The 15,578-nt window shown below is 40.2% G+C and overlaps 1 protein-coding gene across 1 annotated transcript; it reads left to right on the top strand.

The window, feature by feature from the left end:
• The first annotated feature begins 9,502 nt into the window (after positions 1 to 9,502).
• On the top strand, positions 9,503 to 12,422 carry LOC134791601 (uncharacterized). Its single transcript, XM_063762650.1, has 2 exons — positions 9,503 to 11,762; positions 12,376 to 12,422. The coding sequence occupies exons 1-2, from the start codon at positions 9,503 to 9,505 to the stop codon at positions 12,420 to 12,422; spliced, it is 2,307 nt and encodes a 768-aa protein (XP_063618720.1).
• Positions 12,423 to 15,578: the final 3,156 nt, after the last annotated feature.

Genomic DNA, 15,578 nt, shown 5'->3' with positions numbered 1-15,578 from the left:
AACTAGTTATAAAGTCTAACATGGCATGAAACTTGTTATCTATAAAACGTGAGGTAGATACGGGGTCAAGAGCAACCAATTCACTGATTGTTTTATTAGCCATTTCAACGCCATTTACTTGCCTGATGTACTCTCCCAAATCCTCCCACATCCACTCAGAGGGACTCATGGTAAGAAACCAAGTTGCTGGACCGTAATTTTGAGTCATACAATTTACATCGTTTCTTGGTTTCTTCCAGAACTGTTCGGTGTTTCTCAGTCGGCCAAATATTGCGGTCAAATCACCTTCCAGCTCATCATTGTTAAGCATTTGGAGATACTGTTCTGCCGTAATTTTATCTCTCTGATTAGCACAATTCATTTTATAAAAGATTCCGGAGTTTAATTGGCGCATATTAGCATCATTCAATAAGAAAAATAGATACCGTTGGTTAAGTCTAAATTGAGGATGTTTTGACATAAGCCTTGCTTTAATAAATTCACTAGAAGTTACTTTCTGCTGCCGATTATGAAATTGGCCGTATTTTCCTTCTACATATAAATGTGGAAAACATTTAACATCGAGGTCTTTATCTCGGGCATCAATCGGTGCTGTGTTTACTTTGAGCATTTGGTAGAGTTCTGAAGCTGGTGCATTTTGTCTCCGTTCATTCAAAGGATATATGGTGTAATGCTCATAATCAGTTTCCTTTTCTCTTGTGATTTGGGTCAACAGTGCTGCTGTACCATCTTCTAAAATACCTTCTTCAGCATTATCTGGTGTATTTGTAACATTATGTTGAATATTTTCATGCATGTTTATGAGCTGGTTAGGTAAATCTGGTAATTTGATATGAGCATAATGTTCGTTTACATTTTTTAAGTATTGTAATGCTTTGTACACTTTATTAACGTCAACAATGTCTTGCCATATAATATTTGCTTTGTTTGGCGTACTTCGGACTATAATATAAAGTTCTGGGTTTTCAATTATTGCGTCTTCAGGTTTTGGGAGTTTTTTTAGGGTTTCTTCCATCGGAAGCGGTAAATGAAAAGTCCTGCCCTTTACTTTTTTAACCATCTGACGATTGGGTAGACGTTTATTAGCCACAGGATTCATTGTGACAACCACCTGAAACGCTTTAGCGCGTTGGATTAAAATGTTTTCATAGTCGTTCAGCTGAGCTATTTCTGGTGGAACAGTGCTTACGTGCATGTCATTGAGGATACAGACAGCAGGCATTTGGTTAGCACGAATCTTAGCAAGGCATGTGTGGCATATGTACGGACTGTGAGTTATTAGGCTAGAATTATAGTAGTTCAGGAGCTGATTCCAAACATCTGTTGATATGGGCTTTCTTAATCGTTCTATGGAACTAATATCCCTAGAATAACAAAGTTTATTGCACGACATACAATCCATTTTCGGTGTGTCTACACTTTTTTTGTTAAATAATTTAAAAGCAACCTTATTACTTTTTATTATTTCATCTTCCACGATTTCACTATCAGGTGTACGCTCTTCAACGGCACTTCCTACCGTCGGTTGCTTTCCTAGCTCCATAAGCTTATCCACATTACCACTCGCCAAAGAATCGTCAATATCAAGCAATAACTTACAGTCGCTGTGAATTTGATAAATCTCTCTGATAATAGTCCGAAGATGTGGGAAATGCGATTTAACGTTATTAATAAAGTTGATATTTTCTTGCAGTTTTCCTGTTTCTACAGACATCGAGTAAATTTGCGCAGTAGTTTGAAGGCTCAATACTTCGAAAATGTTTTTCAATTTTAGTAAGATTCCATCATTTAATACGCACAATGAATCCGAACAAGACCATGTCAGACTTTTGGACATTTCTTTAACATTTGTAAAGGTTTTTGCTTTGCCAGTATCATCAATCTCAATAGGTTTTTCTTTATCTTCATAAACCTTATAAGCGTGTTCAGAATAAAATGGCTCCTGATTACTGCGATGTTCTGATTTACCAAGAAATGCTTCAAATTTGTCTTTAATATCCGTGCTTTCAGGACATATTTTTAACTTCTCTAATGCCGCTATTATTTTTTCTTTTAATTTATTTGCAGTCTTGTTCAAATCTTCTAAAGTTCTTTGCCTATTATGGAGAGTCCACTTAACTATTTTTTCTGATTCTAATCTATCTTTAAGTTTAGTTGTAAGAACTCTAGTGATTGTTTCTGTGTTTCCCTTAAACTTTAGTTTGTCAGTAGATCTCTTTCGCGCTAAGTTTTGTCTGTTTACTTCCGGATGTGAAGCATGGTAGCGAGATACTGCGGCCTGATTGAATTCCGGATGTGAAGCACTGTAGCGTGCTACAGCTGCCCGGTTTACTTCAGGATGTGAAGCACTGTAGCGTGCTACAGCTGCCCGGTTTACTTCAGGGTGTGAAGCACTGTACTGTGCTACAGATGCCCGGTGGGCGCCAGGATGTAAAGAATTATAAAGTTCTACGGTTTCTCGACGTTTTTCAGGGTGTTTTTGTCGGTAACGAGCCGCAGCTTCTCGAAGTTGTTCAGATCGTGACAGTTGGGATACCTTAGGTCTTCCTTTTTTAGTTCTAGTCGGTCTACCACCTTTTCCCTTATGCTTCATGTTCAATTCACTTTGCGTAGAGTTTAAGTCATATAATGTACATATAGCAGTATCTGATGTTACAGAATTTAATGTTATGCGATCAAAGGGGGTACAGCCAGGGTTCAGCATTAGCTTTATCGTGGGTACTGCTCTCCCAAGTGCCCATCAAGATGTGACGGATGACCAAAATAGCGTTGGCCTATGTTGCACCAAACCTGAGTTCCACTAGGTACGGCTAGCGTTCAGCATCAGCTCTAATTCAGGTACTGCTCTCCCAAGTGCTCATCAAGATGTGACGGATGCAAAATAGCGTGGGCCTATGTTGCACCAAACCTGAGTTCCAGTAGGTACAGCCAGGGTTCAGCATCAGCTCTATCTTGGGTACATGCGTTCCCAAGTGCTCATCAAGATGTAACGGATGACCAAAATAGCGTGGGCCTATGTTGCACCAAACCTGAGTTCCACTAGGTATAGCCAGGGTTCAGCATCAGCTCTATCTTGGGTACTGCTCTCCCAAGTGCTCATCAAGATGTGACGGATGACCAAAATAGCGTGGGCGTATGTTGCACCAAACCTGAGTTCCACTAGGTACAGCCAGGGTTCAGCATCAGCTCCATCTTGGGTACTACTCTCCCAAAGGCTCATCAAGGCGTGTCGGATGACCAAAACAGTGTGTGCATATGTTGCACCAAGCCTGAGTTCCACTAGATACAGCCAGGGTTCAGCATCAGCTCCATCTTGGGTACTACTTTCCCAAAGGCTCATCAAGGCGTGTCGGATGACCAAAACAGTGTGTACATATGTTGCACCAAGCAAAACGCCTATGTCTGACGGAGCCTTAATACAGCTGAGACCAGCTGAGGGTTCTTCATCAGATACTTCAGACCTTCGATTTTTGACATCAAATGAAGCGGCCCACCAATTTGAATATTTTTTGTAAAGGCGGTATGTCGATCTCCAATAGTTTGGTTGGGCTCTTGTGTTTTCTAATCAGGGTCACCAGGTACTCCAGATCTTCGATTATCCTAGTTTTTATAGTTTTCCCTTTATGTGACCATTAAACCCTAACTCTGTACCAAATTTCAGCTCTCTGAGTTTATGGGAAGTACTAGTTCTATTCTGATGATCATAAGTGAGTGAGTGTGTGTCATAAATGCGAAACTTTGCTTTCGCTTAACTTCGGAACTAAATGACCTACAGACTTGAAATTTTGGATATTAAGTATGTGATTATAGCTTACTGGATGACGAAAATTTCTGCGTTCTGGTCTTATCCAGAGGTTCTCAAATAGGGACCTGAAAATGCGGCGAAATGGTTCCAGTAAAGGATGGTACGGCAGTGTTTGCTTCGCGCTCGACTTGGCGGGGGCACTGCCGTGCCCCCCGATTCTTATTCTTATTCTAGTTGGCGCAGCATGCTTATTGCCCTCGTACTTTTTGTGATAACTATCTCCGTTAACGTTTCACAACACAGTTATCACGAAACGTATAGAAAATAATTATACTTTTTATTGAATTTGCCGCAAATTAGAAATCACAAGGAAAAACGACTGAGAAACGTAAGTACCTATTCATGTTCAAAGAAAAACAAATCGAACGTGTTTACTATAAACATTCAAAGGAAAAGAAAATACCATTAGCAATAGTATTTTCTATTCTCTGGACTGTCACTGATGGAATATTTTCAGTGTTTAAAAAAGCATCGCTAGCGGCGTAGGCCTAACACGCAACTCATTAGGGCTTAATTCATATGCACATAAAAATATTTTATCAGCATAATGTTATTACGGGTCCATATTGGCTCATATCTCATATACAATTTATTATTCGAATATTTCTAATAATACCGCTTTGTTGTCATAATCATCATTTCTCCGAAAATTGTTTCTCATATATTTTTTAATAGTTTTTTTGTACTACTACCTACATTACTCATAACGATACATATTCCGTTTCTTTTTACTCATAATGTTGTCACTGAGAATGTATCTGTGCCCATAATGTTATTTGTAAGAATTTCTTTATTTATAAACTTATTTCATACAATCATTTTTACAGAGTGAAACGTAAATTATCAATACTATTTCACTGTCGCTGTACCAATAATGTTCAACCCGATATCTCCAAGTACTTTACGAACTGCGTACTTTATGGGTTGTGAAAAATTTTTTTTTTTACAAAACTCCCAAGACCTCACCTCGAAGACTAAGGCGGGAGCATTTGCTCTCGCTACGCTCGCTCACTGTGAGGGTCACAGAATTACGGTTCTGTGAGGGTCGCAGTTCCAACCTAACCTAACCCACCTTTCTGGCAGCATTTCGGTTCTGTGAGGGTCGCAGTTCTAACCTAACCTAACCCACCATTCTGGCAGCATTTCGGTTCTGTGAGGGTCGCAGTTCTAACCTAACCTAACCCACCATTCTGGCAGCATTTCGGTTCTGTGAGGGTCGCAGTTCTAACCTAACCTAACCCACCTGTCTGGCAGCATTTCTGTTTTGTGAGGGTCACAGTTCTAACCTAACCCACCTTTCTGGCAGGATTTCGGTTCTGTGAGGGTCGCAGTTATAACCTAACCTAACCCACCTTTCTGGCAGCATTTCGGTTCTGTGAGGGTAGCAGTTCTAACCTAACCTAACCCACCTTTCTGGCAGCATTTCGGTTTTGTGAGAGTCGCAGTTCTAACCTAACCTAACCCACGCTATAAATAAAATCAAATATGTTGAAATCGATATGTGGAATAATATATGCATAAATTTTAGTAATAGAGATATTTATGTAGATAATAAATTCGAAGTTCCAATGAGTATTGATTTAAATGAAAATGTATAATGATCATTAGGATGTAAAATTGTATGAGATACATTTTCAGAGTTTCAATAATCGAATTTGCAATTTTATATGAACTTTAGCGCACCCGTTATTTACATCTAACAAATTCTAAAAGAATTCGTATATATAATACGTAAATACACAGATAATGTTGAACGCATGCAGGTCAAACATTTATAGAAAAAGTTATCTTCCGTGAACAACGCAACAAAAGTTTTCTTATTTGACTCTCAAATGTAAAAAAATAGCGTTCATTCGCGACTTAACATTGCAAATTCGCACCTCAAAAATAAATAATTTCGTAAATTCTTCTATCTACAATACTTATCATATGCGGGTGGTTTTTTTTTCAAATTATCTACTCAAAGTAAACGAATTGATCAGTGAATCATCTCAAAAATAATTTAAAATCGAAGAGACATTGACTCCATTCAGTTTGATTTATGAGCAATTTTCTCAAGATCGAAAAAACTGAAAATGTTGGTATAAAAATTAAATTGGTTATATGAATATTAAAATCCAAAAAAAATCTGATTTGAATCTGAGAATATCCTCCTTTGGAATCTGGAAGTCAGTGAAAATTGATTAAAGGATGACTCACGTTAGGCCGGGCCGTGTCCGGGCCGGAGCTTCCGGCGCATCGTGATCGCCTGTCATGTCATAGAAAAGTAAGCGCCGGAAGCTCCGGCCTGGACATGGCCCGGTCTAATGTGAGTCATCCTTAATTTAGTTACATTCTATACAGTCATCACAGTCGATGTAGGCTGTAGACTACCTCCTCAAAGATAAAGATAAAAAATAGTTTATTCAAGTAGGCATATTACAATGCGCTTATGAACGTCAAATAAACCTTTACCGGCTCCAACCGTACACCTCTGCCCCGAGAAGATTTAAATCCCCACTCAATTGGAGGAGGGTATCCCAATATGGCACCGGCAACAAACTCGGCGGGACACATCTTTTCAAAACATTATTACATCTTATAATTAACATGCATTACGAGCTCGGAGATTACGAGTAATTAAGAAAAATACAATTTAAATTACTATAGAATTCATGCAATTATACTCAGTGAGTACATAACACAAATACGTAGCTCTTTCAGAAAACATATCAAATTCTTACACAAGGAAAAGAAAATAAAATCAATAAAAGAAATGAGAATACATATTATTAGGTCCTTACCTATGAAATTGGCGTTTTTGTTCATAGATATAAGTCTGATCCTAGTTTTTTTTTTTTTTACAAAAGTACATACACAATTACAATAAAACTACAGTGCACTCAATAAACAACGATTTTACATACAATTAATTGTTATTTTTTATTGTTAAGTGTTCAGAATTAAGCCTTGAAAATAGGTCTTTTCATGTGCTGTCGTGTCGGTTCGAGTATTAAAATTACTTATATTTTTCTAATGGTACCAATTTTCAAGAAATGGAGATATTGAAAACATACCTTAAAGGTGTCAAAAATTACTGGAAAAATTTTGTTTGGTTTGAATTAGCCATCAAAAAAATATCCGCAAAATTTATTGTATGGAAATTCGTGTTTCGTTGAAATTCTCCGAACAAAACGCCAATTTCATAGGTAATGACCTAATATATGAATCTGACTGATTGTTATGAGATGCTTTCATACAATTTGATGTGCATTCTTACCTGAGCTGAGTCACCTTTAACTCTACACATAATACAATGCTTTTAATTGCTACTTGTCGTTATTACAGTTACCTCTACCTACAAAATACCTCTTTATTCGCTGCAACTATCATCTGCAAAGATTCTGTGGACAATGAGAGAGTTACATAAATCGAATGTATTAAAATTTTAGTTCGTTCGTTGTTTTATTCGTATTGTACGACCGTAAAAGCTTTGACACGTGATGTGCCAGATATTCTGTAATCAGTGCCAGGCCCGTCGCCACGCCAATCAATAATATATCACCTTTATTGGCCTACGATATTCTGGTTATTTCTGGTTAACAATGCAATATACTTTGCAGCATGGTTTACGCTCTGTGACGCGTAACCGATTGTACTACAAAATGCTTTTAATATAAAATGTTACTCATACTTATTAGTTAAATTTTTAAGTAGGTTTATTTTTATTTTAGTTTAGTTTTTAAATGTTTAACTCATACTTAGTTATTTTATTAGTTCGGAGTAAGTATTTAAGTTAGTTAAGTAAGTAAAGAAGAGCGCTGGTGGCCTAGCTATATTTCGTACATAAGTTCCGAAAAACTCATTGGTACGACCCGCGACTTCCAGATTGAAAGTCGCACGCTCTTACCGCTAGGCCACCAGCGCTCAACTATCAATGTTTTACTCGTATAATATTACAACTATCACTGTTATAAAATATTACAAATAATGTTTAGGAAGAAATACCCCCTGATTTCTTGAACGTGCAATGCAAGTATAAAGTAAAAATACTAATTTAACATATACTACACACCGACAAACGTTAGCTACCTTCAGCTAATAAAATATACTGTACGTTGCCAACATAGTTGCAAAATTATATGAAATTGCAAAAGTTTTAATCCTTGCTATTTTTCCAGGAAGCTTGTAAGCCATAAATAAGGGGGTAGGGGAGAGAAACTGCAACAGCACCGCACAACTTACCGTCTTAACGCCTTTAAGAATTACTTGTTAAACACAATAATTTCATCACCCGCACGCAACACCTTACCTCATTCTCATCTTTTGGAGTTTAAAATTAGTTTTCACCGCACCAGCTCGGCTCTATTTATTCTTCAAAAACTGATGAGAAAATTGCATTTTACCCGGTGTTTCCCCCCCGGTGAAACCCTCGCAACATTCAAGAGTAGGTACAGGTATTATGACAAATCCTGCGCTGTGCATCTGAGGGTATGCTGTTTTTATTATGATTTTTTTTTTGGTCAATAAATTATCTTTTTTTGGTTTGGTACATTTTTTGGATTTTTTGTCTGTGTCCGTTATGTGCAAGTCAAAGAAAGATCGATTAATAAATGTCATGGCAACGGATCAACATGTCTAAGCTATTGCTCTCCCATATATTTTAATAAAATAATCATATATGCTCTAATTTTACAAATATCTCTCAAGATTCGATTCGCAATAGACAAGCGGCATCGCGACACAGTCTCTGCGGAGACCGGAGCGCGGGCCTGCGGCGCCTGCAAGGCGCCTGCGGATATCTTTACGTTTGACATTTAGTGTCATGAGTGAAAATTGAAATGTTTACAAATAAATTTGCTTCTAATTATTCAAGATTACAATACATTAGCATTAAATAGTGCGAATGCAAAATACGGTGAATCAGTGCATCTATTTACTTACAAGTTTTTTCATATCACGGTCCTTTACCTACATTCTCTGTAGTGGTGTGCTCTTTTCCGGAAATTTTGTACAAAATATACATTGGAGTGGCGGTGTTTTATATTCCTTTTTATATATTTTTATTTCTTACTGTACTTTAGAAATAGCATTTAGTTTAGTGTGCAGTAGTTAGTGAATGCTCCTCAGCCCATGTCGCAGACTCCATCCTCATCCGCCCACCAAAATGTCTCCCACAACAGCGTCACTGGAACTCTCGTACAGTGCCCGCTTTGCCCCCAGTCCCGCCTATACAAAGGAAGCAAGGGTCTGAACATCCATATCACGCGCATCCACCAGACTCAGACACAATGCGCAAATGCAGGGCCAGGACCTACCCATATCCCAGTAGTAAACCTTAACACACCTGACTTAGAGACAACAGATAATTTTCTATCCTGGCTTGGCGAACAAAAAAATGCTACTGCCATCGTCAGAAGAATTCCAAAAGGAGCACGCATCTCCGTGGCAAACGCTTTGAGCCAAAAAATCTCAAAAACTGTTAACGAAAATACTATCGATTGTTGGATCCAGCTTTTCTCTTTCTGTTTCCAAATTCTGCACACCACCGACAGTAGGGACAATATATCTCTCACACAAAAAATTAAATCGAATTGCATCCACCCCACAGATCCAGCTCCTCGCCCTCAACCAAATCGCGGGCCGAAAGACGAATCAAAATTATTTAAAGTAGTCGAGCAAAAAATTATTGACGGGAACATTAAGGGAGCCGCTCAAATGCTTTTTTCCAGCGACGTTGTTGCTCCAGACTGCCCTGATACCGTCGCAGCATTAACGTCAAAGCATCCACTTCCAGCAGCATCCCTCCGCATGCCTGAACCCCCGGAGCCCGATGCACCACACCTGATTGCTAATAAGAAAGATGTGTTGGCCGCAGTTATGTCTTTCCAAAACGGCTCCGCCGGTGGCCTCGATGGCCTCTCGCCGCAACACCTAAAAGATTTGCTATGCGGTGCCACCGGTGACGCTGGCGAGCGTCTATTGGACGGTATCACCCAACTAATAAACCTCATGCTGTCTGGTAAAGTCTGCAGCGAGGTCTTAGGAATCTTATATGGCGCAAATCTCTGCGCCCTTAAAAAGAAAGACGGTGGCATAAGGCCTATCGCTGTAGGCTTTACCTTTCGGCGTATTTGTTCTAAAATTTGCTGCAAACATATTTTTCCATCACTCACCAAAAAATTTCAACCTTTCCAACTTGGTTTCGGCAGCAAAGGCGGCTGCGAGGCTGCTGTTCACGCAGCGCGCGCCTTTGTCAATGACGACTCGTGCGAGGTGCTGCTGAAAGTGGACGTGAAAAACGCTTTCAACTCCGTCGATAGAGGCGCCCTACTGACACAAATCCAAGATGCCACACCTCTTATCTACAAATACCTGTGGCAATGTTACCACCAATCCACAAACCTCCTCTTCAAAACCCATCACTTGGCATCAGCAGTGGGCTGTCAGCAAGGCGACCCACTTGGACCAGCTATATTCAGCCTTGCCATCCACCCCATAATTTCAAACCTAAATTCAAAATTTAATTCGTGGTACCTGGACGACGGAACTCTAGGTGGTGATTGGAGGTCTGTTCTAGATGATTTGAGAAGCCTAACCGACTCTTTTAACACAATAGGCTTAGAATTAAACTTTACAAAATGTGAACTTTTTATAAATAATCCTCTCCCCACTACCGACCTGCAAAGCATTATTTCCAATTTCAACACTTTAGCTCCAAATATCAAAATTATAGACAAAACCTCTCTTAGACTCCTTGGTGCCCCTATCTTCCCGGAATCCATAGAACCTATCATTAGCGAACATCTAATTACTCACAAAGCTTATTCGGACCGCCTTCTAAAAATCAGCGCACACATGGCGTTAGTAATCATTAAATTTTGTCTTTTTGTGCCCAAATTCACATACATACTTAGATGCAGCCCCGTCTGGAAATACCCTCATCTTATCGAACCCCTAGACTCCGTCCTTAAACTCACACTTTCATCAATCCTCAATATCAACCTGGACAACCGTGCCTGGACCCAGGCCTCTTTGCCAATCCGTCATGGCGGCCTGGGCATCCGGCAAGTTGTCAGCGTTGCCCTCCCAGCTTTTTTGTCCTCTTTCCACAGCACGCAAGATCTCGCCAATAAAATTTTTTGCCCTCCCGCCGACAATATCTGCATCCAGATACAGATCGAGGCCAAAAATTCTTGGACGCAAGCGTGCCCGGAAAATCCAATCCCAGCCTTCGTTCATTCCCAAAAACTTTGGGATGAGCCCCTCTGCAGAGTCACCCTAAAAGCTCTTATTGATAATGCTCAAAGCCCTGCAGAGCGCGCTCGTCTCCTAGCCGTATCGGAGCCAGAGTCGGGGCTCTGGCTCCATGCATTGCCATCCCCCAACATAGGCACCCTCCTAGAGAGAACGACCCTCGCACTCGCTACCAGTTTGCGATTGGGAGTCAAAACCAATGAGCCTCACCGCTGCCGCTGTGGCTCCATTGTTGACGAGCTGGGCCACCACGGCTTGTCCTGCCAGAGAAGCGCGGGCCGCATCTCTCGCCACGCCTCCCTGAATGATGTCATCCGGAGGGCGCTTGCTTCCGTTAGCGTGCCGGCTATCCTAGAGCCGAACGGTATCGCACGCGACGACGGCAAGCGGCCCGACGGAATGACACTTATTCCGTGGAGGCTGGGGAGGACGCTTGTATGGGACGCCACCTGCGTTGACACGCTCGCGCCGTCCCACCTACAGGCGACCTCCGTCAAGGCGGGAGCGGCGGCTACAACCGCTGAGCAGAACAAGCGGCGCAAATATGCTGTCCTCGGCGAGGGCTACATATTTGCGCCGTTTGGCGTAGAGACTCTGGGACCGTGGGGGCCTAGTGCAAAAAGACTTTTTAAGGAAATATCACAGCGCCTCATTGACACCTCAGGTGACCGGAGGGCTGGCAGCTACCTCGGCCAGAGGATAAGCCTGGCCATCCAAAAAGGTAACGCTGCCAGCCTTCTGGGCACCATAACGCATGAAGGTGACCTGGGGAGCATTTTTTACTTATAAGTTTAGTTTAAGATTTGTTTTATTTTAGTTTTAATTTTAACGTTTAGTTTCTTGTGTTGATTTTGGTTGTTATTAATAAAATTGATTATTAAGAAAGATCCATCTTGACAATTTGAAATTTGCTGAAGATTAGTACCTATTTTGTTATTCTTCCAAGACTCGTGTCATGAACGGTTAAACAGCCGGCCTAGCCAAAGTGACAATCGCTATCGCTACGACAACGAAACGCTTTGTGCCTCTCTATAGCTCTTCCATATTAGTGCCGTAGTGAAACAGTGACAGCTGCGTTTCGATAGCTATGGAGCGCGGAGCGCAACTTTCGCAGCTATAGGTAGTTTTAAAATCAATAAAAACATCCCGTCATCACTCAAGGTGTACATTATCAAGAGTGTAATGTCCAAAAATTTGTTTCACAGCTCCTGTGCATTTTGTTTGACGGATCACGGGTCAAATGGATGGAGTTAGTACGTGGCGCGCCGTGCGGGCGGTGATGAATCGACGACTTGTAATCGACGGACTGACACAAGTCCTCTAATTTGTTACAGGGAAATTCGAGGGGTCCCCCGTTCTGATACTTATAAAGCACTGTTGATTGATTTATTGTAGATAGATTTCGGGTAGAGGTTTTTGAGCTACGAATAAAAAAGTATACCTGCAACATTTACTAGATAATCAGCTTAATAGAATGTCCTTTAATTAGAAACTTCTGAACTAATTCACTACTCGTGCGGTGGCAGCATGGTTCCATTTTATCGCCTGTCACTATGCCTGTCACTTTCGCACTTACATATTTGTTAGAACGTGACAGGCATGGTGACAGGTGATAAAAATGCGACCGTGCTACGGCCACTGATGTATGTAATTGCTTGAATATTTACAATGCTTCTCATAATTATAGTAACTCACGATCATTATCTTGTTTTTTCCTACATTTAGTACTTATACTACCTACGTCTGTTATAGGGCTATGATTTCACTTTATTTCTATCATTAATTTAGTACAAGCAGTTCGAAAAACGTCGAATTCCCTAAAACCTGTCTATCCCAGCGGTCATCGGCCCTCCGAGTAATGTGCCCGCCCACTGCTTACAGTCTGGCAGTTCTCTGAGCTATTACCCGGAGTATACATCTTGTATTTTATATATATATATATATATATGTTTGTGTATATAATATAACGAATGCTACTGACAGCCAAACGTTTCATATTTGATTGAGCGTTTTCACTTTGGCATATTGAATACACGCAGATAGTAGGTATCATAAGTTGAGAAGTATATTTATTTGAACTTTATTGAACAAAATAGAAAAATGTATATACAAATGGCGGAAGTAATGCCAAATGGTAGCTCAATTGATTAAGAGCGATTCGAAATAATAAAAGAGGTGTTCCAAGGTCGCAAGTTCGAATCTTGCCCAAAGCGGTATTTTTTTAAACTTTAAATTGACGGTCCGGCTTTCAAGAACCGGTGGTAAGTAACTACCTCCTCACATAGAAGTACTCACACCAGGTTTGTCTTCGCAGGAGGGAAGGGGAGGTTACAGATTCCGTCAAGTCAGCAGTACCTACATTCGTCACGGTGACGGAGACAGATCGTGTGATGACGACATCAATTCGAAAGCTGATGTAACAACGCTTAGCGAGCAGATACGAGTCGAACAATAAGTATTTGTATATAGTTCCTTTTAAGAGCACATAACAGGGTAAAAAATATAAATAATAAAACAATACACTCTCTTTTTTGGGCAGTCGTGTAATAATGATCTGCCTAATAACTACCCACGCCAAACTTAAAAATGAATCTTTATTCAACAGCCTTTTACATCCTGACAATCTGCCTGTTAGAGTAACATTCGATGCTTTCTTTTGAAAATAAAAATAGTTTTATCAGAAAGCACAGCACGACTGCTCGATAGATTGATCGGGGAACAATATCTCCCTCGAAATGAAAGATCGTCATCTTGGGAGGAATTATTGCCGAGGCCCAGATTGGCGTTTAGTATGCGACCGATGAAGCTGGTCGATCATTCTGATTGGCTGAGCAAGTGCTGGCGAGTCTAGTTCACATGCCCACTGTAACATGCCCCTTAGAAACGTAACAAGTATGCGTAATCGAAGGGCCCGCTTATACTGCTTGGCTTGAGCCTTGATTGAAACAAGCGATTAATATGACACCCTTGATGGCAATCGCTGAGTCGTAAAGCTTAAATATTACTCCGATAGCGGGGAAACATTTTTATGACCAATCAAGATGGAATACAATTTAAATCAAACTGTGAATCGTCGCCATTCCAGGAAATAAGTCAGTTTATTTTATTCTTCATCAGACGTGAGATATCAAGAAGGTTGATTTAAAAATCCGCATAACTTTATTAAATCTTTACAAATATTTAGGTATTCAACAAGAATTATGCCAGAAATACGAGGACAAAAAAATCGAAGGTCAGACTTAGTCTTTCATAGGTGCCTACGTTGTGCACCGTATCCATATAAATGAAGATCTGTCTGTGTAGAATCTAAATCTTAACTTTGATGCCATTATACCATTCGTACCTATATGTATATACTACAGGGTTATGTACAGCAATGAATAGTTTTAGGTACTAAATAAATATAACAAGCTCTGTCCCATGTTTCACTGAAAATACGAGGGTTAATGGAAATCCCAATACAGTGGTTATATTAAAGGTACCGGTACCTGGCCTCGGCTAAAAGGCGACATCGGTCACCAAAAGTCTATTAGCAGTAAACTGCCAACCAAATTAACACACCGAATACATTTATTATTTATTATCCAAGTCTGCAGGTGTCTATTCTACCTACACTTAAATAGGTTTATCCTTTGCAATTTCCCTTCGCCGTATTCTGTTGAGGAGAATTGTTAGTAGGTAATTGATTTGTTTCTCCCTGGCCCGAAGGGTCCGGGAAGGAACTCCGAGTTTTTGTTGTAGTTTGTCGTATTGTGTACATCCAACTATCTTCTCATCTTGGTCGTTCCCTGACTATTGCCATAATTGGATTTAGTCAATCGTAACTTTGTCACTCCCTGCGATAGGATTACAGAAACCTGGGAATTGGATCGAAATATAAGAGCTTTAGTTCCCCCAAATCGTAAATATTTGCCAATACCACAACAAAACCCCTAAATGATCTTTTGAAATTGTGATCCAGGATACAAAGCTTAAATATGGGACAAAGCCCCCACAATATTGCGTAATATTTGTCATTTTGGACAATAATACATACAAGGCGGGTTCGATATTGCGGGCCCTTTATCTGTAAGAACTGCCTTTGTTCTCGAATGGCTGTGTTTAGGCGAAGCCGTTTATTAGGAAATTAGAAGTGTGCGACACAAAGGGCCTTAAATTAAATCAACTACCTATTCCCTCCAGGAGAGCTTTGTAGGCCGCGGTGGGGGAGTAATCCGACCGCTGCCGCCTAAGGGGGCTATGCTGAGTATGTATGGTCAGCCAGCACACAAATAGAGCATTCATTTGGTCTTTCCACCTCTCGATTATGTGAAAAACTCTTCGAGCTAAGGGCTTTCTTTAGTGCTTTGTCTCCTCTCTAATTTAAAATCAAAAGCAGGTCATTAAACAGGTCAAAGTTGGCTAGCTTCTTGGCAGGCTATAGCGTGATTAGCGTCTGACCTCAATGAAAAAGCTTAATGATTAAATTAATTAATTGAGATAATTGCTAGGTTTTTTTTTATCAAGAATGAGGTCTGAGAAATAACACAAAAAACAA

Source organism: Cydia splendana, chromosome 6, assembly GCF_910591565.1.
Source record: "Cydia splendana chromosome 6, ilCydSple1.2, whole genome shotgun sequence".
Taxonomy (NCBI): domain Eukaryota; kingdom Metazoa; phylum Arthropoda; class Insecta; order Lepidoptera; family Tortricidae; genus Cydia; species Cydia splendana.
The sequence above is the reverse complement of the archived record's forward strand: the minus strand, read 5'-3'. Positions and strand labels throughout refer to the sequence as shown.

Coding starts and splice junctions, on each gene's coding strand:
- LOC134791601 (XM_063762650.1), top strand. CDS start 9,503: ATGCTTTTTTCCAGCGACGTTGTTGCTCCAGACTGCCCTGATACCGTC. Junction 11,763..12,375: donor AAGCCTGGCCATCCAAAAAG/GTAACGCTGCCA, acceptor AATTTGTTACAG/GGAAATTCGAGGGGTCCCCC.